Source organism: Canis aureus, chromosome 30 (genome assembly GCF_053574225.1).
Source record: "Canis aureus isolate CA01 chromosome 30, VMU_Caureus_v.1.0, whole genome shotgun sequence".
NCBI lineage: Eukaryota > Metazoa > Chordata > Mammalia > Carnivora > Canidae > Canis > Canis aureus.
This window is the reverse complement of record NC_135640.1, coordinates 36227013-36253781: the sequence shown is the minus strand read 5'-3', so window position 1 is coordinate 36253781 and position 26769 is coordinate 36227013. Positions and strand designations below refer to the sequence as shown.

At 39.3% G+C, this 26769-nt stretch overlaps 1 protein-coding gene and 1 long non-coding RNA gene across 9 annotated transcripts in view; one reads left to right on the top strand and one right to left on the bottom strand.

Moving 5' to 3' along the window:
- Positions 1-3317: 3317 nt before the first annotated feature.
- LOC144301933 (uncharacterized) lies at positions 3318-9205 on the top strand. The gene is made up of 2 exons (XR_013368842.1): positions 3318-5866; positions 6186-9205. It is a non-coding gene; the product is annotated as an uncharacterized LOC144301933 (long non-coding RNA).
- Positions 3766-26769, bottom strand: part of TTC3 (tetratricopeptide repeat domain 3) — a 116604-nt gene continuing 93600 nt past the window's right edge. For all 8 annotated transcript variants that reach the window (XM_077879176.1, XM_077879175.1, XM_077879174.1 and 5 more), the window contains 11 exons: positions 24221-24360; positions 21050-21118; positions 19971-20067; positions 19545-19645; positions 16424-16514; positions 15687-15788; positions 12053-12414; positions 10244-10370; positions 9790-9930; positions 6477-6569; positions 3766-5313 (listed from right to left, as the gene is read on the bottom strand). In XM_077879176.1, the coding sequence (XP_077735302.1) occupies positions 5248-5313; positions 6477-6569; positions 9790-9930; positions 10244-10370; positions 12053-12414; positions 15687-15788; positions 16424-16514; positions 19545-19645; positions 19971-20067; positions 21050-21118; positions 24221-24360 (1389 nt within the window). In that variant the 3' untranslated portion in view covers positions 3766-5247. The remainder of the gene's footprint in view (positions 5314-6476; positions 6570-9789; positions 9931-10243; positions 10371-12052; positions 12415-15686; positions 15789-16423; positions 16515-19544; positions 19646-19970; positions 20068-21049; positions 21119-24220; positions 24361-26769) is intronic.

Genomic DNA, 26769 nt, shown 5'->3' with positions numbered 1-26769 from the left:
GCCCAGGCTGATTATCTTGTTTTTCTTGCGCTCGTTTAGTTTTATTGAAAAGAACTACAGAAAAGGACACAATTTTAAACATACCACTCCATGAATTTTCCAAATGATCTATTCAGGTAAGAGTAACTCAGCGGAAGATACCCATTTCTAGAACCAGGTGGACAAGCCCCTTCCCTGTTGGCAGCAACACCCCAGAGGTCACTGTGACTGACCTCTCCCACTTTGGTTTCTTGTTCTTGAAATTCACATATATGGAATTCTGTTTTGGCTGCTTTTGCCCAGTATTTTTTAAAAAATATTTTATTTATTCCTGTGAGACACACAGAAAGAGGCAAAGAGAGAAGCAGGCTTCCTGCGGGCAGCCCGACGTGGGACTCGATCCCAGGACCCCGGGATCACGATCTGAGCCAAAGGCAAACGCTCAACCACTGAGCCACCCAGGTACCCCTTTATTCAGTATCCTGTGAGTCATCAGTGTTGTGTATAGTGCTAATTCCTTCATTTCTAAGATGTAACATTGTATAGATAGACCACAATTTGTTCATTTCTGGGTTGTTTCTGGTTTGAGGCTATTATGAACAAAGACAGTATAAAAATACTCGTACTATTGCATGCATTTCTGTTAAGCGTATGTGTGGGAGTGGAATTGTGTCCATGAGTACTATAGTGCTAGCTTTAGTAAATATGGTTATTGCGGGCGTGCCAATTTACACTCCCAACTGCGGCCTGGGAGAGTTCCAGTAGCTCGTCGTTGCTAACATTTTGTAGTGTCAGTCCTCTTCATTTTAGCCATCCTGGTGGGTATCCAGCAGTATTTCATTCCAATTTTTACACTTCTCTGGTGATGGATATTGAACAAATTTGACTATTAAAATGCTTATTAACCATCTGGATATTTGTGAAATGGCCACATTATTTGCTCATTTTTAATAATATTGTCTTTTTTATTGATATGTAACATTTATATGTCTGGGTCTTTTGAATTTTTTCCACTTTATGGCTTGACTTTTCTCTCAAGGGTAATTTGATAATGAGTTAACTGTAATGACTCCAATTTTTCATATTTTTACCCTCATGGTGTTTTTTTGTGTCCTAATAAATCTTTTTGCCTAGTCCAAGGCCAGAAAGATCATCTGTTTCCTTCAGAAACTTTATTATTATTTTACTTTCCATGCTTTAGGATCATGATCCATTTGGAGTTCATATTTATGTATGGCGTGATATCAAGGTTCACTTTTTTCCATATGTATATCCAAAATTACCTTTTCTGATTATTGATGGTTGTTTCATTAGGATTTTCCAGTTTCCAAGTGCTAATTTCTGCATTTTTGCATAATAGTATTTTACATTTTTCCCTTTTCTTTTTTTTAGAGCAAGCATGGACACATGTGGGTTGGGGGATCAGAGGGAGAGTAGGAGAGAGAATCTTAAGCAGGCTCCAAGCCCAGTGTGGAGCCTGTTGTGGAGTCTATCTCATGACTCTGAGATCATGACCTGAGCTGAAATCGAGTCAGGTACTTCCAGGTGCCCTTTTCTTTCACTCTTGAAGGGGAAATAAGGAGAGACAGTATGACCTAGAGGCAGTGAGAGCATGAATGAGCACAGTTCTCACCCCAAACCAGGGAGTCAAGATCACACACCTTCGAATTAGCCTCACCTTGACCCCTCCTATGCTACAGCACAAATACCCTAAGTGAGCCAGCCCTACAGCTCTGGCCCTCAATCTCAACTGACTGGAAAGGCTGCCTCAAAACTGCTTGTCCAGGTAATCTGTGGTGAAAGCCACAGGTTGAACTTTCCTTTGCTGTATCACATTATCCACAGTTACCTTAGAGAGATTTCAGCAACAAAGCTGTATTTTTCAAATGACTTTGAGGTGATTTGGTTTTCTTCTGTTCTCTTATCCACTTGATCACATTCCAGAGTCTGGACTACATTAGAAATTCTACTTCCTAATCTAACAAAGCCCTTCTTACATAGGACCACAAAATTCTCTGTATAATTTCCAAGCCCTAATCTCTTTTTAAAAAATGATTGTATTTGAGAGAGCATGCACGAGAGAGAACCAGGAGGGGAAGCAGAGGGAGAGGAAGAAGCAAACTTCCAGCTGAGCAGGAAGCCCAATATGGGGCTTGATCATAGGACCCTGAGATCATGACCTGAGCCAAAGGTAGAAGCTCAACCAACTGAGCCACTTGGGTGCCACTTCAGGCTCTAATCTTAGTTACTACTTTCCTTTTATCAAGGATTTATGTTAGGCACTAGGCTAAACACTTTATGAGATTATTAATATTACTATTAGTCTATATACCTACTTCTTCAAAGCCCTTAACACCAGGAATCATACCATATATTGTCTATTCAAAGTCCTGATTTCTTGTTTATTGCTATATCAAAACATCTAGCCCAGTGCCCAGCACGTCGTATGTACTCAATACACATTCATTTTCACTGGTTTCCAGACCTTGCCCATCCCATCCTTCTCAGCACATCACTTCAGGTATATGGCTATATGAAGGCAGACCAACTGCTCTTCTCAGATCCTTGGCAGAGTGGAAAGGAGAAAATAAACAAGAGATTACACATGACTGATCAACTCTTTCTACAATTATTCTTTTAATAGAGTTTTTAAGATTTAGAACACCTATATGCATTTCCTATTTCTTTCATGAAGGATCATATTAGAGATAATGTTTGGTCCTTGTACTGATAGACTTTACTGTCTGCCTTTCATCAGCCTCATCACAAGTACCTCTTGTGGTAAGAGGAGAGCTTCTACCTTGGCTACTGTCTCTTCTGCCTGTTTCTTTAATCCAGGTCTTCCGAGAGGGTCAACCGATTTAAAAACTGCCTGAGTTTCAATGTCTCTGGGCTTTGGTGTGAACACTTTGCCCACCTGCCTCCACTATACAGTCTTAGAATTTACCTTAAAAATGTAATAACATTTTGCATTGCCAGGGTACCATTTCAAATTTATATTGGATGATCCATTATAGACTAAACTGCTCAGCAGAGAAAATAAACTCCTAGAATAGTTATTGTTTTAGTTATACATGTTTTGAATTAAATGCTATCAGATTAAAAACATACGCTGAGGGATCCCTGAGTGGCGCAGTGGGTTAGTGCCTGCCTTTGGCCCAGGGCACGATCCTGGAGACTCGGGATCAAGTCCCACGTCGGGCTCCCGGTGCATGGAGCCTGCTTCTCCCTCTGCCTATGTCTCTGCCTCTCTCTCTCTCTCTCTCTGTGTGACTATCATAAATAAATAAAAATTAAAAAAAAAAAACATACGCTGATAATATTGGCTTTCTTCAATCATCGCAGAACTCACCAGAAGATTCTCTAGAAGAGAAACCCTACTGCTCAGCCTCAGTTGTCCACAGAATCCACAAGTGCCTCAAAGGAAAACAGATACTGAGGAATGTAACTTGATTAACTTCAACATTCTTCTATGTATTCACATGAGCTAATTAGCCAAATCTTACATTAGCTAAAATAGTAAACTATAATCTGTATATAAACTTTCTATTCATAAATTAAATAGCTAAGCATATGAACTTGAGTTTAGCAACCTTTATTTAGGCACAGAGGGATGTTTTGATCCAGGCTCTAAAATTTCCCAAGATTCTTGGTTAGAATCCTACAATTCTTTGGACAAATCATGGCTCTTCTTTTCCAAATTAAGATAAAATATGTGTCTTGACTTTTCTAGTAGAATCCTTTTTAAAATTTACTTGAGAAAAATGGACAAGCACAACGGTAAACTATTTTAGAATGCTCTTTATTTTGAAACTTACACCAGGACATGTGTAAGGCATGTTCACAAGTATTTGATGCACAAAACACATTTTCTCACTCTCCAGCTGCTCTTTTCCTTTGTACCTGCTGCTACAAGCTGGTCCCTACATATCTTCCTACCTACAGTTCTCAGTTATTATGAACATGTAGACAATGTTTCAGGGACCTGCAAGGAGAATCTGCTTCAAAATACAGAGTGAGCATCCTATGGACTAAGTCACTAAGACATCAAAACTCACAAGGAACCAAGGCTGAGGAAGGCAACCAAATTAACTCACGAACTTGGGACTGTGAACTTCCAGGGGAACAAAGAACACAATGAAAAACATTTTTTGATGTCTGAGAGACTATGGAATGTGTTCAGAATTCATGTTTCTATATTTGCCACAGTCTACAAGTCACTAAAGATATCTAATATTTTAACAGATTCTAATGCAGTTAGTTTTGTTCTCACACCACAGTACAAGAGTGCATGCATTACTTCACACAAATGTCAAACACGGAACCAGTGAAACAAGGACACCTCAAGATTGTCTAATTACACAAGTGCCTCTTCCTGGTGTCAGGATAGGGAGGGGAATGATGGTGAATGTTTCTCCCTATGGTGCCCACTATGTGTTAGAGACACCCCAACATTAGTCATCTCTCATGAAGAGGGACAAATGCTCCTAATAAGAGTATGATATTCAAAGAAAGAATTCCAAATGTAGGATTCGGGTGATAAATATGTAGCCTCAATTTTCAAGGCAAAAAAAGGTCTTGGCTGACACTAATAAAGTATTTGTAATTGATTTTCAAAAATCAAATAATATTTTAGGTGATAAAAAATAAGCTCTCTATAAATCTACTGGGGGGAATAAAATAATGAAATGAAAAAGCAAAAATCACATGGTATTTTCTAAAAAGAAGATTTGAATCTTTTGGTTTATATCAGTCAGTATGTTACCCTTTAGTACAGATTATTAAAATGTGTTTGCTTAAACCCATTTAAATGCAGAATCTTTGAAGAAAAATGTAGGCATATTTTAAGGAATACTGACTTGTAAAAATTTTAACCTGGGGCACTGTAAGAGATCAGAATACTTACAATTGAAGTACTGCTTTGAGGTGCTCACAATACTTTCAAAAGAAGCCTTCCATCTCAGAAAGCATCTCTGTAAGCAGCCTCAACAATTTAGGGATGTGGTTACACATAATTTTATTAGCCACTATTTGCTATTATCGAAGTGTTTAATAAGAGCAGGGAAATTACTATCAACTGTATTAAAGATCTCCATTTATTAGCGCTGTGACACACAGTGCAAAGAATCTTCAAATGTTTGCCTTTTATACCAGAAGTAATATAATTGTTATTCTTCCAATCCAACAAACCAGTAAATTACTCTCCAGTGAACCTGTGACTACCTAGAAAAGCAGGCTGGCCTCTTCCAGAAGGTGCCGCTACTCTTCTTACAGGAGATCCTGATCGAGGCAGGCCGGGCAAGTGCTCTGCCCCTTCAGCCACTGCTTAAAGCACTGAAAATGAGAAAATGAAACCAGTCAGTCTCTTCAGGATCACGTGGAGCCTTCGCTCTCCTGTGCTGCTCAATAGACATCACCTCCAAGTCTGGTGGGGCCTGAAGCTGCCCAACACTCAGGAACACTGAATGTTACTCAAGCTAGGAGTGTGCCCCAAGCCCTAGGAATAAATCATCTCACCTCAGAATGTGACCCAAGAACTCTGGGCCTCTGACCTCATCTTAGGGGGGACAGCTTTGCCCCTCCACTTTCCCTACACTCCAACTTCAGTCTTGGCATTTCATTCCAGGGGTCAGCATTTCCTCGGTCCTGGGATTCACTCAATTTTTAACCAATCTTCTCTCATCCTGGTCTTGGTTCTTGTACATCCCACCAGCCTGCACACCAGAGCCTTGACTGGAGCCTGCCTACCCACTGTGGTCCCAAGTTGCATGTGGGTGGCCTGCTGCTGCTACAGAGCGGTGTTAAGTCTGAGAGCCAAGGCACAACAGCCCTATACCTGCAGGAGACCGGCCATGCAAGAGACTGCAAGCTGTCTTGACTTCTCCTAGTAAGTATATTATATTTATTCCCCTTTTCAAGGGATTAATAAACTGACATGGCAGAGACTTGATCTATTCCAACAAGAAGCAGGGGTGTAGAATGAATGCCCACAGCAACCAAAATATTCACCCACAGATCTTGGAAAGGGTACAAACCCAGATCTCCCAGGATAAGGCACAATGGACCCAGATAGGTTTAGCTTTCCTACTCTAAAATGTTAAACTTACTTCATATACTGCACTAAATTGACAAAATGTTGTATCGTGCATCTATTCAGCCATGTAAGAAATTACTTTTTAAGAAACAAATACTGTTTTGAATTTCAGCACCAACACAGTTGATGGAGACGACTAGGGCTATGTTGCTCTACCCATGATGTGATGGATGGGAAGGCCAGTGTGCAGAGCTGCACACCCAGAGCCTAGAGGCTTCTCCCCCTTTCCACAGCAGCAATCTTTGGAAAGGGAGACAATGAACACTGGCACAAGAAAGCTTATAAGGAAAATGCTTTGAAAACACAAGAAGTATTGACGCCTATGAAAAAAAGTCCCTTTTTATTTTCAAAATACTTCATAGTCAAAATTCATGATATGAGAACGGCCAAAGAGAATTCTTACCCCTTTGTGAAACTTGTGCCCACATTTTAGTACACGCACGTTTTTGGATTTGAATATCTCATGGCACAGTTCACAGGAAGCTGCACCCGATGCCTGTGGGAAGAAACATGTCCCAATTAATAAAGAGCTACATTCCTTTTTGCCACATGAGCTCTTCTACAAGTGGCCTTTAAACACTTTGTCATTAAAGTGGCAAATTACTCCCAGCTAAGCAGGCTGCGAGAACAACTTATTTTTGAATAGCATGTCTTAAGAGAAACTATAAACATACGAAAGAAAAAATATACTTTTAAAGTTCTAATTTACTCACAGAAAAAAACCCTGTTTTATATGGTTAATAGGTTCCCGGGAAATTATTACAAATTTCTATTTATCCCATCCCACACCTAAACTACGGTATGAATTATTATAAATTAATCCTTTATCTAATTACCTAACAGTTGGGGACAGAAACATAAATTATGACACATCCACACCACGGAAGTGGGGCTGACTGAAATCGTGGTGGAAGTCCACAAAAGCTGGTGGCAACAACCTCTGAATAAAAGCAGATTACAAAACAGTATGTATCACAGTCATGGAATTCATTTTTTTTTTTTTTTAAATAAAGAGAATGCGTGTAGAGAGAGAAACCTAGTAAAGAGCCTGGAAAAACATAAAATGTGAATTGCAGTTACTTTCAGTTAAGAGAGATTTAATTATTTTATTTGCTAAAGTTTCTATGAACGTGGATTACGTGTGCTAATCAAAACAAAACAAATTGATGGCTCATTCAGCAAACATCCGTGGTCAGGGATTGTGCAGGGCGCGAGGGCACAGAGCTGAATGGGAGTTTCCGGCTCAAGCAGCACACAGTCTGGTGAGCACAGACAGCACTTTCTGTGAAAGCAGAGCCGCCGTGCCACTCAGGACACCAGGCACAAGTTCCCCCTACAGCTTACAGCACCTACACACACTGCACCATTATTTCCCACTCCTCCTCCCCAACAAACTCTGAGCACCCTGAAGTTAAGGAAGGAGCCCTGTTCATCTATATCCTTAGCAACTGCAAGGAACCTGGCCCCAACAGGATTCTTCATAAACTGTCAGGCGAGTGAATGAAAGCAGCCCTGGCTGTGGGATTAAGGTCAGGGATGCAGATGGAGACAGTGCCTAAAGGCTCTGAAGACCCTGAACTGCTGAATGGGGTTTTCTGTCTCCCCTGGCCCTGATGCAGTAGATGCAGTAGGATGAGGCGTTCTAGCTCCACTCTGTGGCCCCTGATGGGAGGGTCAGGGGAGCAATGGGAGTGTCAGTCCCAGGGAAGGGCAGGTGAAGGCCACTGCAAAGCTCAGAACTAAGTTTGGCTTGAAAAACCCACAGTGAACTTATTTCCTAGCATGAAAAGAAGGTACATACATTTCTAAGTGGAAAAAAAGGACACAATTTTAACTAAATTCACATATACACACACATATAAAAGAGTTTAAGAAAAATATATACCAATATCATAATACTGGTTACCTTAGGGGGTGGGTCTCTGGGGTTCTTCAAAGGCTTTTTATTTGTATTTCCTACTATGAACACATACTGTTTTTGTAATTTGAAAAGATAAAGCAAACTACTTTTATTTTTTAAAAAACTACCTATAATTATCAAATTAAGTCCCAATTTGAATACATATTTTTCTTATAAGTCAGCTTTTACAACTTTTTTATTATCAACAAAAATTGAAGAGAAAGTAATCTCCCCCTGCTGAAGGTGACTGCAGTCTATCTTGGGGTGAGGTGGTCAGTGAGGATGTTCTGAGAATTCAGCCTGGTTGGTGGATCACATAGCATGCGTGGCCAGTCAGCAGCCTGGGGAAAGAGGCAAAAACCCAGCCAGGCTTTGCAGGAATGCTCTGCAAGCTCATATGCTCTCTCATTGGAGTTAGATGCTCTGGAAACTGAAGTATATGGTTTGGAAAATCTCCAAAAAACAGTGAAAAATGAAAATGTACAGGAGGAATGAAAACATAAGTTTACACAAAGATTTACTGCTTAGTTAAGTCAGCAAACTAGTACTCTATAAATCATCCATCACTGACTACTATGGGGCCAGAAACTTCTAATTTTCATTTAATCTAAACTCTGATACCATAGTTGGACAAAAGAGAAAGACATGCATTACATCAGAATTCAAACTGGAGCCTAAGACCCTGAGCCACACAGGTGACAGCCAATTTCAACCATATTTGGTTCCTACTACACAGTCCTGAGCATCGGCTGGGCCTGGGTGGTGAGGATTGAGGAATTACATGCCATACACCCAGATCAAATAAAGGAATGCTGGCAAGCTCTAATGAATCATCTGTGTCTCGGTTTCTTCATTATAAAATAAAGACCATTATAATGCCTTATCAAGTGAGATAAAAAAATACCATAGTATTTTATCAAAAAGATCTATGTAAACCTAACATTCTTAATAGAACAAAAAGCATTTTAAATCCATATATCAAATTAAAGGCAATATTAGCCCATTCTAGTGTCCCCACCCCCCACACACACCTCTCTTCCAGACCCTCAAGGCGAGAGGGCAGGGAAACCACCAGACCTTCCTGAACACAGAGCTTGACCTGATCATTCTATTCTAGCACTTCATGCAGACAACAACCTGAACAAGCAGTTATGATCTGAGCTCACAGTGTTACTAAGTGACAGAACCACGTCTGTGTGATTCCAAAGCCCGTGGTGACATATGGAATAAAATGATCCAAAAATCATTTTCCCTAACTATTCAAAATAATCACACTTGATATTAAAAAAATTAAGTTGTATTTGACTGTTTGCAGGCCCAGTTCCCATAGTGTGGCCAGAGCTCTCCCAGTCTCCCTAGTGCAGGGGTTTCTCCCGACAGGGGTCACAGGCACCCACAAAAGCAGAGGTGACCTGACTATTCAAATGGACACTCAAGTAGATCTAAATTTGGTCTCTAATTTTTAAAAAAGACTGATTATTTATGTATTTGAGAAAGATTGAGAGAGCACGAGTTGGGGTGGGGCAGGAGAGGGAGAGAGAATCTCAAGCAGACTCCTTGGTGAGCAACCACGTGCCCCTAATTAGTTTTTTAAGTAGGCTCCACACCCAACATGTGGCTCAAACTCACAACTACAAGATCATGAGTTGCATAGTCCACAGCCTGAGCCAGCCAGGGGCCCCTGGTTTCTCATTTTAAGATCAAATAAATTAGGTCTAGAAATGAAAAGAATCTAAATCATGGATTAACTATTTTGTCTCTTTCTTCTTCATTAAAAAAACAAAACTGACTCCACCGTCACACATACAACACTCACAGGGGCATCTTCTGTCTTTTGTCCCTTGGTTTTGGGCGATGGTCCAGCAGTCACGGAGGGTGGACCCTGGGAGGCCCTGTTCACAGAAGCAGTGGAGCTGGGCTCAGACAACCTCTTGTCCTTTGCTGAATTTGAATTTGGCTACAGAGATAATGCAGGCAGAGAAAGGGAAGCAAGTTTAGTAACCCAAAAGCTTGCTCATCTTCTGTCATTACTGAAGTGCTCTCCACATTATGGCTGGATGCAGTTTTTTGCTTTTTACAATTCTCAAATTTTGTAAATAAAGTGAACCACTTTTTTTTTTTAATTGGAGTTCAATTTACCAACATACAGCATATCACCCAGTGCTCATCCCGTCAAGTGCCCCCCTCAGTGCCCGTCACCCAGTCCCCCAACCCCCCACCCACCTCCCTTTAAAGTGGACCGTTTTATTGTATCTGGATGAAATGCCGACCTTTTTCTTTTTCTGTTCATCTAGAATGTGTTCTGTCACTCTTTGGACAATTTCATCAATACTCAATCCTGAGAGCGAGTTTTTGTTCTTGTTTCGCACTTTTTTAATAAAACCAGCAAGCTCAGTGCTAAAAAGAAGTGGAGATAAATGACAAGAGAAAGTCAAAGTTTTCCACTGTGAAAGAAGTATGTGCCAATATTAACCCAACAGCTGTAAGAAAGAAACCAAATACACACAAATTTAAACAATAGCAACTATATATAAAAGCAGGAGAACCATTCCAAGCAGTTATGAAAATTTCAATACTATTTCTAAATACTTGTTTCACTAGAATTTCAAAGTAACAGTATATCTACTAGATCCACTTGGGATATCTACCTCTACTTAGAAACCAGATTTCCTACAGGCTGGATATCTTATAGCATTATGCTCAATCACTCATCAGGCAACACTGGTCCTGACCTGAAATCAATAAAATCTCTTTCTACTTAAGGGGAAACTCGGTTTATTGACTGCCTCCCTTAAAAAAACCTGACAAGGGATCCCTGGGTGGCGCAGCGGTTTGGCGCCTGCCTTTGGCCCAGGGCGCGATCCTGGAGACCCGGGATCGAATCCCACATCGGGCATCCCGGTGCATGGAGCCTGCTTATCCCTCTGCCTGTGTCTCTGCCTCTCTCTCTCTCTCTCTATCATAAATAAGTGAAAATTGAAAAAAAAAAAAACTAAAAAAAAAAACTAAAAAAAAAAAAACCTGACAAGGGGTTTTCAAAGCCTGAATGTTTCAGAAGTACCAGTGGATAGAATTAAAGCATCAATCAGCAGGAATTTGATATTTGAAGCACTAATATCTCAAATGTTTTAACTTCCAGAAAATTAGGATACATTGCTATTCGGTTGTTTAAACTCTCCCAAATTTAGTCAGGATTGCCAACCATTTTAAGGTACTTTTGGTAATTCTAACTTGAGCATTTACAACTGGCATGGGAACTGCTATGGAGAGAACTTAAAATGTTTCTCAAACTTAGGCAGGGCTAAATATGCCCCTGGGCATACACTTATTTTCAAACAAGCAGGGCTCCACCAACAGAACCAAAACATTAATTCCGGCCAATCATAATTTTATCACTACTTTGTTTCAAAAGTGTAATTTCAAAACTTGTAACTAGTACCATATCAAAGAGAGAAATAACATAGGACAGGGTACAGAGAGTCATTCTGGGATATGGATTCCTCTCTTCCTAGCTGTATCCCTGAGACACTGCCTTCACTGCTTCTCTCCTTGGCTGAGATAAGGAGCACTTCTTGCTCCCACAGACCAACCTGGAGATCGAGGTCAGAGGTTGAGGTGCGGACACCGGCACACCTGCAGCCCTGATCCACTATCAAATCACACCTCACAGCTCCAACAAATCCGAGGTGCTCTCTAGCAAGGTCTAGGTTGCTGCTGTCTTCCTTGGTAGGTGGTACTTCGTCCCCCAAATATGAAACTAGTGTTTTGCAGTTTTGTTGTTCATTTAGGGATTCCACAACTAGGACTGGAGCATGTTATTGATCTCATCAAAATCTTAGCAAACTGCCCCGGGTTCTGACAAGTGTGGATAACCAGTAATCAGTGTTTTCAATCTAGATACGCACATCAAAAAGTTGGTTTGAAAATGCTCACCTCCATGTTTAGTAGCACCTGTCTTTTCTGAGTAGAACTATGGAGTCATTTTCACTTTGGCCCCTAACTGGCCATAGTGTTATCTGCTCAGGAGACCTCAGCTCAATAAAGTATTTAACAGAGTCACAAACATTTTATGTCCATACCTGTTGTAACATGGGAATACCACTGACAGGTGCTCAATAATACTGTTGAACGGCTTTTTTGGAGACTGGCTTGAGCGGGTAGCACGTCCTGGAAGAACAGGTAGTTTCTGATCAGCCACAAGGCTTTGTTTTGGCGGAGTTTCCTGGCCTGTGCTCTTACACTCTGGCAGCTGGGTGACTTCGGGCTGACAGGAGAGCGATCCTGTCAATGGTGGAGAGGAAGCCCCCACTGGGCCGTCACTGGCAGAGACCAGACTTGAGTCCTTAGGAACTGCTGTTTGGTTTCCAGCCTCATGACTTGTAGAAATGGAGGCTCTGTGATCTTCATGGCCTGAAGACTCAGGAAGTGATGTAGGAAGAATCTGGGGAGAATATACCATAGTTGCTGGATCACTAAGAGCAACGTCTATGGACAAAGCTGACAATTAAGTATGGCTATAATAACATCTGGGTGCTCCAGTGCACAGGAAACTTGAATACAATAAGTTAAATAGTTTTGTTTTTAAAAAACTGCTGGTCATCTTCACTTTGAAATGAGCTCTTCTGGACTCCACACTGCTGGCCTCCTCTCCTACCTCTCTGCAGCCCCTTCCCAGGCTCTCCCTGCAGTTCTTAATGCTTGTCTGTGCCTTAATGTGGATGTTCCTTAGGATGCTGTTGGAGGTTGAATCTCAATCTCCTGCTACACCCTCTCCCCCAGGACATTGCACATTCTTTCCTGCCTCAGTGACTGTGTGCTTGGTGCTGATAATGTCCACTTTTTAAAAGATCCTAGTTTTGAATGTTTTCCGGAGATCCAAACCTGCAAATCCAAACTTCTGCAAATACAAGGCCACTTAAACCCAGTGTCTTCAAAATCAGGCTTGGCTCAGTCTTTGATCCTGCTCTTCCTTGGGTGCCCACCTCACAGACAGAAACCCAAGTTTGTCTCGACTCCCCTAAACGCTGTGTCCCCAATCTCATAGGCAGTTCTTTCCACTGTTCATCCTAAATCTTCTCATATCTGCGGTCTTCCTCTAGCTCCACTGCCATGCTCTTATCCAGGACACAGCTGCCGACAGTGAGCTCCTCTCCCACTTCTCCACATGGCAGGCAAGCCAACAGGAATAGAGCTGTTGGCCTCCCCTTAAGTGAAACCTATATTGGCTTCTTAGTGACCTCAGGAAAAAAAAAAACTGCTGAACACATTTTTACAGAATAAGGCTCCGTTCACTCTGGCCACTGGGTACTTCTATGATATTTCTCACCAAAGCCCCCCTCTGCCATACTGAACATCTTTCATATCCATGAAAGGAGTGTTTTCTATTTTTCTAGCCTCCAAATATGCTGTTTCTTCCATTTGAAACACTCTGACCCTCCAAATATCACACCATCATCCTTTCTCAAATACACACACCCATGTCCTCCTGTTGCCTGGTTAATTCCTATTCCAGATCACTCATTCACTGAGACCTCCAACAGGGAATCTTCTGCTGAGGCCTAGACCTCTAGGTTAGGTTAATGTCTCCTAATTTATGCTGCTATAGCATTTTATGCTCCTATGAAAAACCTTGGCACACTTTACTTATAATTATGGGCTTACCATGTCTTTTCCCAAACCCATATGCCTTTTGAGGGAACAGACCACATCTAATCTTGATCACCACTAAATACCCAATGAATTAATGAGGGTGAAATGACACACAAAGCTAATGGTTTTTAGGGATATTTATTACTTAAGTTTCTGGCACCCTAATAGTTCCCAACATGTGGATATTAAAATCCTTTTGTGTATTTATAAAATTACATAAGCTACAACTAAAAATAGCAGATATTCTAATGAGATCTCACATTTTTTCCCTTCCATGTCTGCCGTAAAAACTTAGGAATGCACACTCTCTCTAAAAAAGAAAAGAAAAAGAAAAAAAAAGAAGGGGCTGTGCCTGGGTGAGACAGTTGATTGAGCATCTGACTGTTGGTTTCAGCTCAGTTCATGATCTCAGTTGTGAGACAGAGCCCCGAATCAGGCTCTGCATTCACTGCAGAGTTTGCTTGTGATTCTTGCTCCCTCTGTTCCTCCCCACCACATTCTCTCTCACAAATAAATAAATCTTTAAAAAAAGAACTTAGAAACATTATAAATGATAAGTGATCTTTAATTCTACATAAAACTCTACTTGTTACTCAGTTCAATGGAGAGAAAAATGTTTTTCTATGGAGAGAAGAAACTGGATCTCAATAGAATTATTTTACTCAGTTCAAGTTCAACTTTTTAATGTTTTAAAAACATTTTTTGGCAGCTGAAACCAGTGTAAGTTTGCATGTTTATTGTGCTGGTACTGGTTAGAAACAGACTTTCAAGATGAGGTTCCTGACTGCACTCATCCACATTAAGGAGACAGAACGCACATGATAGAAGGGTTACAGATTGCGGGGCGAATGTGGGCAGCCTCGACTGGGCTTTCAGGGAAAGGCAGAATGTGGAGTGAGGATGGTGCTGCAGGCTGGGGAACAGCCCAGGCAAAGGCCTGGCAGTAGCAGGAGGCACAAATCAGGAGCGAAGGAAAACAGTCTCCTTAGAGCAGACGATTTCACAACCAGAAAGTTTTAATATTGTGCCAAAAATATTCTGAAACCCACCTCAAATCAATTCTTGAGTGGACTCCTTTAAATTCTTACAGTCCTGATCTCCTTTGGGCTTAATTCTTTTCAATTTAGTTTTGGCTGACAATCTGCTCTGTGTCCAAATAAGAAATATGTACCCCAGAATACAATAAAGTGATACTAGGTATAGTCATATTTTCAAGTCTACAGTATAGAAGTAATGTTCTTCTTTACTGTGCTGCATATGTTAAAATATAAAGCCAGGCTTGGCAATCACTACTAATCACTACTATTCAAAAGATTCAGCAAATATCTCAAACTAGCAGTAAAATATGACAGATCATATCAACAAAACATTTGTATATCTCAGGTATAGCACCTTTTACTCTGTATTTGATCAAGAAACAAATCTTTTTTTTTTTTTTTTTTTTAAGAAACAAATCTTAATTTTGGTCTTATGCCTCCCAAGTATCTAGAAATAAGACTATATCTGAGGTGGTATTTGTAGAGAGAGCTGGTTTAAAATCACAGGCACCTGCTCCTCTTGGATTATTCATTCACATGTAGCACACACCACCATCCAGAAAAGAAAGCAGACATACCAGCCCTGTGTTTACTTCAGTCCTGTCCTCAGACACTGATGTGGAAAGACTCATCTTCCACTTACAGAAAAGAATTTTATTATGGGATGCCTGGGTGGCTCAGTCGGTTAACCACCTGCCTTTGGCTCAGGTCACGATCCTAGGGTCCTGGGATCCAGCCCCACACTGGTTCTCCCTCTCCCTCTGCCCCTCCCCCTTGCTTGTGCTCTCTTTCTCTCAAATAAATAAAAATCTTTAAAAAATGCTTATTATAAAGCTTAAAGGTTAATCAGAAGCACCAATAATGAAAACATTAAAGACAACTTATTAATCCAGCTCATCCCACTCCCAGAATACAAACAATAAAAATCTACTCTAGCCAAATAAGAAACTGTGATTTACTATTCTTTGTTTTCTTCATACACACAAAAAGAAAAAAGTAAAAAACAAAGAAGGTATGATAGACTTACTGTGCTACAGACAGGAAATGAAAGCTCAGGAACTTGCACTTTAGAAAGTTCACTGAGTCGAGAGCCATTTTTAATTGCTTGAATTTGTTCTTCATACTGAGACTGTAGGTAGAAGTAAAAGTGTTAAGTTTTTCTAATAAATTCCCAGGGAAAATCACAATTGCTAATTAATACTTTTTTTCTTATTATATATTTACAAATGGTCAACAATTTTCCAGGAAATGTAACAGAGATGCAAAGTATTAGAACAATTATTTCTTGGAAGGAAAGAAGTTCAAAATAAGACCTCATTAATTGGAATGCTGTACCGCCTTATCAAATATAACTTCTCGGGATCCCTAGGTGGCGCAGCGGTTTGGCGCCTGCCTTCGGCCTAGGGCGCGATCCTGGAGACCCGGGATCGAATCCCACATTGGGCTCCCAGTGCATGGAGCCTGCTTCTCCCTCTGCCTGTGTCTCTGCCTCTCTCTCTCTCTCTCTGTGACTATCATAAATAAATAAAAATTAAAAAAAAAAAATATAACTTCTCTAATTTTATCAATTAGGGGCAAAATTTAAGATAGCCAATTAAGGAAACAGCATTACTTTCAGAAAACACTCTTCTTAATAATTACAACAAAAAACATATATTGCCTTTAACAGCTCAAAAAAAGAAAGTTTCAGTGACACTAACCTTTCCTGAGAACTATAATCATCATACAGGTTTTGACAGAATTACAAAATATTTTATAACTTACCTTTGCTTTTTCAATTTCTTTTTTAACCTTAGAAAGAAATGATTCCCATGAATGTATATCAGATTCCTTATCAGGGTAAGTTGCAGAATCACTGAAAAAAAAATGGAAAAACACGGAGGTGCTTAATGTCTACTTTAGAAATGTTTTCAAAAGTTAGAACCACTAACGTGCAAATGAAAACATTTACACATGAGAGACATATTTAACATGATCATACACACAATACTATTTTTTAAAAGATTTATCTATTTTAGAGAGTGCATGAGAACACTCATAGGAAGGGACAAAGGGAAAGAATCTTCCAATAGACTTGCTACTGAGTGTGGAGCTTGACTGGGGGCTCGAGCTCCATTCTCATGTCCTTGAGATCATGACCTAAGAAGAAATCAAGAGTCGGCGGCTTAACCCACTGAGCTACCCAGCTCCACCCCCACAACTATTTTTAAAGAATTATATATCCTACAGACTCACCACTAGAAACATTTGAGGAAATCTTAATTATTGGTCAACCAAACCTCCCAAACTGGTGGGCAGAGAGCAAATATTCTCCTGCATTTTAATTTTTGCCCTAAATGTGAAGATCTGACCATTCTGCATTTAACATCCTCGTGTTTAACATCAAAGGCTGTTTTTACAGTTAAAAAAAAAAAAAAAAAAGGGCAACCTGGAACACTTAAAACATTCCAGTAAAACCTCATCCTCGCCTTACAGTAAAATAAAGGGTGGGGCCCGGCAGACTAGGTTAAGCTTATACTTCAGCGCCTCTACTGAAAGTGACAAAGAAGCTTTTCCCTTCCTAATTGGGAAGTTCAATCCGTGATTGTGTCAGTTCTCATTATGTATCTTAAAGAAAAATCAGAACATTCCTTTTATGTCTTTTCTCTTTTGCTATCTTTTGGTGGAATGGGAGAGTTAGCATAGAATCCCTAAAAAAGAAGCTATGTGTACCATGAGGCTTAATGAGGAAATGGACACTATCAAATGAAGGTCTGAGAGCTCCGTTTCCCAGAAGGGCCATAACGTGCAGCCTGTGGCAAGATGGAACCCTGGCCTTTCAGACCACTGGCCTCTATTTCAGCTGCACCAGTCTTGTAATCCGAATGAGCTTTAGTTTTCATTAGTAAAGTTTTCTCATGTGAAAAACGAAGAAATAAAAACAGTACATTAGAATTTTTCCCATGACCCATAGAGGGTCAACACCAAGGGTCTGAACTGTAAAACAAAAGCACAGGGAAGGATAGAAAAATCTGACTGTGGAATATGATAAAAAGACCAGGTGAAAAGTAATCCCTTGTGTGAAAATCCACACAGAAAAGAGGCTAGACTGAAGAAGGCCCTCTGAAATTCCCAGGTAAACCTTATTCCAAAAATGAGGCCAAACAAAAACAGGTAAAGATTATGGAGTAGAAAAAATGACCATAGGTGAATGGTTTTATTTTAATTCAATTAGCCAACATATGGTACATCATTAGTCTCAGATGTAGTGTTCAGTAATTTATCAGTTACGTATAACACCCAGTGCTCATCCCATCACACATGCCCTCCTTCATGCCCTTCACCCAGTTACTCCATCCCTCCACTCCCCCCCCACCCCCAACTCCAGCAACTCTCAGTTTCATAGAGTTGTTGTTTCATAGAGTTAAGAGACTCTCATGGCTTTTCTTGGAACTGGAGGGCATTATGCGGAGCAAAATAAGTCCACCAGAGAAAGACAATTATATGGCTTCACTCATATGTGGAATATAAGAAACAGCATGGAGGATCATAGGAGAAGGCAGGGAAAACTGAATGGGACGTCATACGTGAATATCTTTTGAAGTCGAATTCCATTCTTAGTCTACCACTAAAAGTGTTAAGTGACTGTTCTTACAGAAGGTAATTTTTTAAAAGCTTGAAAATGAGCTCTTCATTCCAGAAATTTATTGCATGGAAATGATTAATAGTGTGCAAAAAATTTAGCTACAAGGAAAACTTACTGAAGTACAGCTTTTATGAACAGAATGTGCAAATAACCTAACTATATCATCCCAATGTTGTTTAATAAATCACAACACATTTATATGCCGAACACTATTCAACTCTGCAAAATTAAGTTAGAGAAATGTAATTATTTTTTTAAAGATTTTATTTATTTATTCATGAGAGACACAGAGAAAGAGAGAGGCAGAGACACAGGCAGAGGGAGAAGCAGGCTCCAAGCAGGGAGCCCGACGTGGGACTCAATCCCGGGTCTCCAGGATCCTACCCTGGGTGGAAAGTGGCGCTAAACCACTGAGCCACCCGGGCTGCCTGAGAATGTAATTATTGATAAGAAACTAAGTTTCATATATATTACTTTATGAAAAAAAAATATATAATTTTTTTCCCCAAGTACACAATGATTTATTCCAAAAAATTAGTTACACATCAATTTAGAATTATGGATCATCTTTATCAGTTTTATTTGTATACTTGGATTTTTCTACAATTGAACATGTATTGAATGTATAACTATTAAAAATAAAAATGGTCTTGAGGGACGCCTGGGTGGCTCAGCAGTTGGGCATCTGCCTTTGGCTCAGGGCACGATCCCAGGTCCTGGGATCGAGTCCCACATCGGGCTCCCTGCATGGAGCCTACTTCTCCCTCTGCCTGTGTCTCTGTCTCTCTCTCTCATGAATAAATGAATATAATCTGTAAAAAAAATAAAATAAATAAAATAAAATAAAATAAAAATAAAAAATAAAATAAAAATAAAAAAATTTAAAAAATTAAAAAATAAAATAAAATAAATAAGTAAAATAAAATAAAATTATAAAATAAAATAAAATAAAATAAAATAAAATAAATAAAATAAAATAAAATAAAATAAAATAAAATAAAATAAAATAAAATAAAATAAAATAGTCTTGGGCTTGAGCCACCTGGTGGCTCAATCAGTTAAGTGTCTGACTCTTGATTTCGACTCAGGTCTTGAGCTCAGGTCATGAGTTCAAACTCCTCACTGGGAGGCTCCCAGCATGAAGCCTACTTGAAAAAAACCAAAAAGGTCCTGCCTAATATAAATATTTTCCTCAAATCAGCTCTAACTTGATTTACTAAATGACAAGCCAGAAAGAACATCTGAGATGCCACACAGTACCTGCTCAGTAGCCTCAGGTTCTTAAGATACCCTTCTGCTTGTGATTCCATGATCTGTAATTTGTACACTTCAATGTCCTTCCAGTTTTCAAGCACAGATACCTACCATTAGATTAGAGAATGTTTAAGGATTTTAAGACAGTGAAACTATTTTAAGGTTGTTAAAACATTCCAAGCAGATTGCAAAGTTTGGTGTATACTATGAGTACAGCTATGTAACACAATGTAAGCTTAAGGGTAAAAAACATTAAAAAGTGTTAAGTAAGGAAAAAGTAGCTATTTCTGGGAGGCAAGATTATGAGTGACAGAATATCCCCTAGACTCCACACTTTTCGGCAATGCTGTTATGCCTCATATATAATTAAACACAAAGTAAATGTATGTTGCCTTATCTGCATCTTGCCTTATCCAAGTGTCCTGGACTCACCTCTGCAGCCACAGCTCTTTGAAGACTCTCTTCATAATTCTCCTTCCCTTTCTTTATACATTCTTCTACTTTCATTTTCTCATTTGTAAACGTATTACTGCAAATATTAATGACAAAAAACTTTTTGGAAAAATAAAGACCAGTGAGATAACCAAAGGCTCAGCTTTGAATCATGCCATGCAAAGACTTACATAATATCCTCTCAAGTAAATTCTTGCCTATTATTTGACTATTTAATACAGAGACTTGTATGTGCTTTCTGCACTTCACAAAAAACTGATCAAATAAAATTAAAGAGTGCTTGGTGGAAATACTGAGAAACCTGTTCATCATTTTTATGAGGGTAGGTGGAGTACAATTGGGCTATATTAATAAACTTCATAGAACACTGTTCATCCTTTCAGTCAAAATTTTATTTTGACATATATTAGAAAGAAATAACCCAAAGTAAAAAAGTGATCTATACAGAGCTATTCATGGCAATACATTCAAAAGAGCTAAAAAAAGAGGCCATGAATCATGACATGAATGGAAATGTATATGTGAAATAATATTCAATGAGAAATGTGGAACACAACTGCTTAACTACTGAATATATTGGCTACCAGTATGTAAAAACATTATTTCCATTAATAAAGGTTAAAAGGAAACTTTTTATAGGTTCATAATAAAAATCATTAGTAAACTTATAATTGTAGAGCAATAAACTACCATAATAAGGTTGAGAATGCTGTTTTAAGTAACACAAAAGTTTTAAAAACACACTTAGTTTCAGAATTCAAAACAAAAAATGAGTAATCAACAGACTAAATTCAAGATTTTTATATTGACAAGATGAAACAAAGTAGTAGGAACATCATAAAATAAAAATACTCAAAGAATACATTTATTTAAATATTAAAGAATAAAATAAAAACAGAAAAAAAAACAGAGACACATAACTATTTTTAAAAAATAGACAAGTCCCAACAACAGATTTAGAAGCCTAAAAAAAAAAAAAAAAAAGAAGAAGCCTAGAGTGCTGGTGCCCCTGGTATTAAAAGTATAAGACAGTAAAAATAAATTTAAGCTTAATTTGCCTGATTTCAAGGGACTGATCCAGAAGTAATTCATGTTCCTTTTCCTTTCCATCATTTTTCTGGGCATATCTATATGAAAGAAAATCATGAAATTTTAATTAATTTTCAATGATTTTTTTTAAAATTTTCAATGATTTTTAAAGACGTGGTCCCACACAGTAAATCCTACCTATATCTATGCAAACATTTCTTTTTTTTTTTAAAGTATTTTTTAAAATTTTTATTTATTTATGATAGCCTCAGAGAGAGAGAGAGAAAGAGAGAGAGGCAGAGGGAGAAGCAGGCTCTATGCACCTGGAGCTCGACGTGGGATTTGATCCCGGGTCTCCAGGATCGCGCCCTGGGCCAAAGGCAGGCGCCAAACCGCTGCGCCACCCAGGGATCCCTATGCAAACATTTCTTAAATTCTTTGTAAATTTCTACACTTTTATTCCATTTCTAGTATCTTTTAAATAGGCAAAGAATCTGGGTTGTTTTCCTTTCACATCTGGAGAGCAGAAACCTCTTCTTCACCCTTGGTCATATGCTTGCAGTGTAGACCATCCTATCTCAGTTCACTTCAAGCAGTGCCCCCAGGTGGTTCAATATGAACCAGAAGAATTCAGGTATTGTGGATCATCATCAGTATAACCAGTGGTTCTCATTCAAAATGAAAACAAATTTCTAGTCTTTAAAACAGGTCTTAAAGTCCACTTAACACACATATCTAGTCTGATAATCCTACAAAACAAAGTGTCTAAATCTTTGATTTTAAAGCAAAACTCTGCACGAGTTGGGCTGACTCTTCTTTCATGCTCTCTCACACTTTTCAGCCCTCTCTACTTGCTAAAAATCCCACGTTTCCATTAAGAAGCAGTTTAAATACCATTTTCACTTCTTCTGTACTTCCCTAAGAGATCCAAAAGGTTTTAAGATTTTACTTTAAAATCTAAATATAGGGACACCCGGGTGGCTCAGTAGTTGAGCATCTGCCTTTGGCTCAGGGTGTGATCCCAGAGTCCTGGGATAGAGTCCCAAATCAGGTTCCCCACAAGAAGCCTACTTCTCCCTCTGCCTATGTCTCTGCCTCTCTCTCCCTCTGTCTCTTATGAATAAATAAAAAGATAAATAAATAAATCTTTAATAAATAAATGAAATCTAAAAATAAAAATTTAGATTTAAATCATTTAACTTGTAAAGTCCAAATACCAACACACATAAAGAAGCCTGTAGCTTTAAACGGGACAGAAAAAAGCATAAAAAACATATTAATAAAGTGAAAAAAATCAATAAAAATTTTATTCAACAGAAACCATTAATTTTTATGCTAGTATAGAAAATTTTTGTAATAGCCTCATTTACTTTGTCTAGTTCAATAGTAAATCTGAACTGAGCATACAGAAATATATATTAAATATAAATATTCCTGAATTTTTTAATAACCTACCTACTGCTCAAATATTAAGAAGCATAGCAGTTTCACTTTATCCATGGAGGGATACGTTCCAAGACTACCCCCGCCAAGGATGTCTGAAACCACAGACTGTACCAAACCTAAGTTTCCTCCTATACATACATACCTATGATAGAGTTCAGGTTGTAAATTAGACACAGTAAGAGATTAACAACAATAATTCATAATCAGAACAGTTATAATGATATGCTGTAATGAAAGTTATGTGAACGTGGTCTTTCTCAAAATATCTTACTGCACTTGTACTCACCCTTCTTGTGATGACGTGAGATACAAAACGCCTATGTGGTGAGGTGTGGTGAGGTATATGACATAGTGTTAGGCTACTACTGACTCCCTAACAATATGTCAGGAGGGGCATCATCTGAGCTTCTGGATTGTGGGTGACTGAAACCACGGAAAGTGAAAACTATAGGGGGAGAGGAGGATACTGTAAAGAGCTTTACAGAAATGATCATTTCCATAAATGTGTTCTGATGGAAATACTCTACTCTGAGCATGCTAAAATGACATGCACAGGCAGTGTTTTATGTGTCATCATTCTTTTAAGGATTACCTAAAAACTGCCCAAATGTAAGGCTAGCAAGACTCATAATGAAAGTCGTCTGATCACATGGCATGACAAATGGAAAAAGCACAAATGTTCTGAATGGTGAGTATTGTAGTGCAGCCCCAAGTGAACCATGCCTCCCATTCTTCATGCCCTTAAATCTAAACAAAACCTACCATTTGCTTTAAACGGAAAGTGGTAGAAGTGATGCTCTGACAGTTCTGGGTCTGAACCTTCAGAAGATACGGCAGCTTCTGCCCCTGTACCCTTGAAGCCCTTTGGTACCACTAAGAAGGCTACCATGGTGGAGACCACATGCCACATGGAGAGACCATACAAATAAAAGTCACATGGAAAAAGAGCAGCCCGGCTACTACATGGAGAGAAAAGGCCAGGACACCCTGGCATCCTAGCTGAGCCTAGCCCCCCAGCCGATTCCCAGCCACAGGAGGAACCACTGGCAACACCGGCATAACAGCCCAGCAGAACTTAGCACAAGTTCCAAGATCAGGATCAAATAAAACGGCTGTTAATTTAAGCCACCACGTATGCGTGTTTGTTACACAGTGGTAGGTAACAATTAAGCTGAGGAATCATGGGACATATCACTTTTTAGGGAAGAGACGGGTTACGAATGGATCATAGAGAATCTTAAAACAAATGTGGCCCATCTGACAATTGCATTATCTGTATGCATTACCAAATCCTTCATACCACAAGGCTGAGTTTTAATAATTTAAAGATTCAAGATGAAAGTAATGATAATCATCAGAGAATCCTAGGGCAGGAAAGAAGCTTTATTTTTTTTTTTTTTTTTTTTTTAGGAAAGAAGCTTTAGATCTAGACCAAGTCCCTCACTTTACAGACAAGGAAGAAATGGGTCAGAGGTAATGTTCACAGTAAGGGATGGTGTCCTGACTTGGAAGGAAGTCAGTTCTTTGCTGATTCATAATCCCACTTTATCTGCCAACACGGTAGGTTTAGAAAAAGTTTTACGTAAGATAATTCCCCACTGAATGGTCTCTAAAATGAGATGAAAACAATATTTAAATTTGTATTTTACCTGACATACTCTGAAACTGAGTTATCAAAAATGTTGAAATAACAACAAAAAAACCCCAATAAAATAAAAAGCAATAAAAATCATTGCCTTTCAGTTGTTACTTACATCTCGTTGGCATTTAAAACCTTTCTCATTTTCTTTGTTAGCGCTTTCAGACTTTCTTGGATTTCTTTTTTCTCCTGTTGCCATTTCTTGATTTCCTTTTCCAAGTCTTCAAGGAACCAATCTAATTCTGTCTTTGAGATCTAAAAACATATTTAGAAAGTACTTAAATAAATAGAAAGATCTACTTTAAAAAAAGGGAAGATTTACTAAAAAAAAAAAAAAAAAAAAGAGTTCTAAAGCCCAGAACTGTGGTGGTGTATTAGCTTAATCAATGACTCCAGTTTATCAGAACACACACAGCCCCAGCCCTCACCCACTCTCACGCAATCAAACTGGGGGAGGCTGTCAAACAAAAAGGCAGGCAGGCATGACAAACTATCTAGTACTGGGGAAGACCTTCTCAAAATCAGTGATTTCTCATTTATGTCTTTAAAGAGGAGATGCCAAGGGCACCTGGGTGGCTCAGTCGGTTAAGCATCTGACTCTTGATTTCAGCTCTGGTCCACTTTCAGGGTTGGGAAATCAAGCCCTGAGTTGGGCTCTGTGCTCAGCAGTGAGTCTGCTTGAGCTTCTCTCTCTCTCTGCTCCTCTCTCCTGCTCTCTCTCTCTCTCTCTAATACATAAATAAGTCTAAAAAAAAAAAAGAATAAAAAAATAAAAAGATGAGCTGCAATGTGGAGATTCCAAGCAGTGGGAATGGCAAGGTAGAAGGATAAAAGAGTATAGCACATCTGAACAAAAGCAAGAGGCACTACACGGCTGGGATATGAGGTGGACATATGGAGGGCAGGGCAGGGAGAAAGGTACTCGAGATGCCTTGGGTTCAAATTATGAAAGGTCTTGGAAGCCATGCTAAAGAAGGCAGACTTTGTCCTGTAGACCACAGGGAGCCAGTGAAGACTCTTAACCAGGGCAGTGAGATGATGAGATAAATAGTTCTGAAAGACAGAGATGGATTAGGAGCATCTGAGAAGGCATGTGAAAGTGTTAGACCAAAACAATGGCCTTTCACATGTTCTTGAATGTGACCCCAAATAACAAATACATTTTAATAATGATCCATAGCATATGTATGTAACACATGTATACACACACACACACAACTGAAAGAGAATTGCCTTACTTTCTGAGAGGCTTTCGGATATTTCTATTCTATTCAATTATTAAAAACAATTCCAAGGACACCTGGGTGGCTCAGTGGTTGAGTGCCTGCCTTCAGCCCAGGGCATGATCTTAACCAACTGAGTCACTCAGGTGCTCTCAATATAAAATCTCTTAAGATCTCACTGTAATAGCTGAAGTGAGAGACAATAAGGATGGTGGTGGTAACAGTAGGGATGATAAAAAGAAATAAAGGAAACTTTAGAGGAAGAGGACAGATAAGAGACCATGTGTCTAAATGGGATATAAAACAGAAGTTGACTGAGTTAAAGATAGGTTTCTACTTTCAATGAATAGCTAAAAAATCCCATTAACAAAAAAGGAGAGCACAGAAGATATACTTGTTTAGGATATGAAAACAGAGATGTTAACCTAGATTTGGATGTTTAAATAAATCTATGAATAAACAATAAAAGATGTGAGAACTCCATAGTTTTGACCCTGAAGTCATTCTGCTGGAACAGAGCAGAAATTTACAAGTGTTTGACAGAGACAAGAAATCAAAGGAATAAAAATACTGAATTCAAATAGCTTCCAACATAACCAGTTAAAAAGGAACAACAAGTCTGATTTCTCCATACAACAGGCACTTGGATTCTAACAGGCTATGCTAGCACAGATTCGCACATGATCAAATCAGGTGTGCTTTGCTCTTCAAGAGTCCCAATATGAGCAACTCCCACCCCATTCCAAAAGTCCACTGACCACCTGGTTGGTTGTAACTTAGAATGCATTTCCCTATGAAAAGCCATGTTAGAAACACCAGTTAAATGTCCACCACAGCTCCTTCCAGGAAGCTCCTGGTTACAGAGGTAAAGTGGATACAAGGAGGACTACAGAGTTTACAGGGCAAGTCCCCAGACCATGAGAGTCTATATGACTGTGTAAGATGCAGTCTTACCCGGGTGCTGGGGACAGAGATCTGGTACAGGAAAGACAAAGAGGAAAGCTAAGAATTTCCTCTGAAACCTGCTTGAAAAGATTCCTGTCTGCAGCAGTCTCCCTCTTCCTTTTGGCATTCACTCCATCCTCCAAGGACCCTTCTTCTGCAACACCCTCAAGTTTCACTGGACCCCTGATTTAAGCACCCCCAACCCAGGGCATGCCCACCTTCCAAGCGCATACTTTAAACATCTTTCCTTTTTTTTTTTTTTTAATTTTTATTTATTTATGATAGTCACACACACAGAGAGAGAGAGAGAGAGGCAGAGACACAGGCAGAGGGAGAAGCAGGCTCCATGCACTGGGAGCCCGACGTGGGATTCGATCCCGCATCTCCAGGATCGTGCCCTGGGCCAAAGGCAGGCGCTAAACCGCTGCGCCACCCAGGGATCCCTCTTTCCTCTCCTTCATGTCTCTCGGCATTCAGAAGACCTGACTGCACTAAG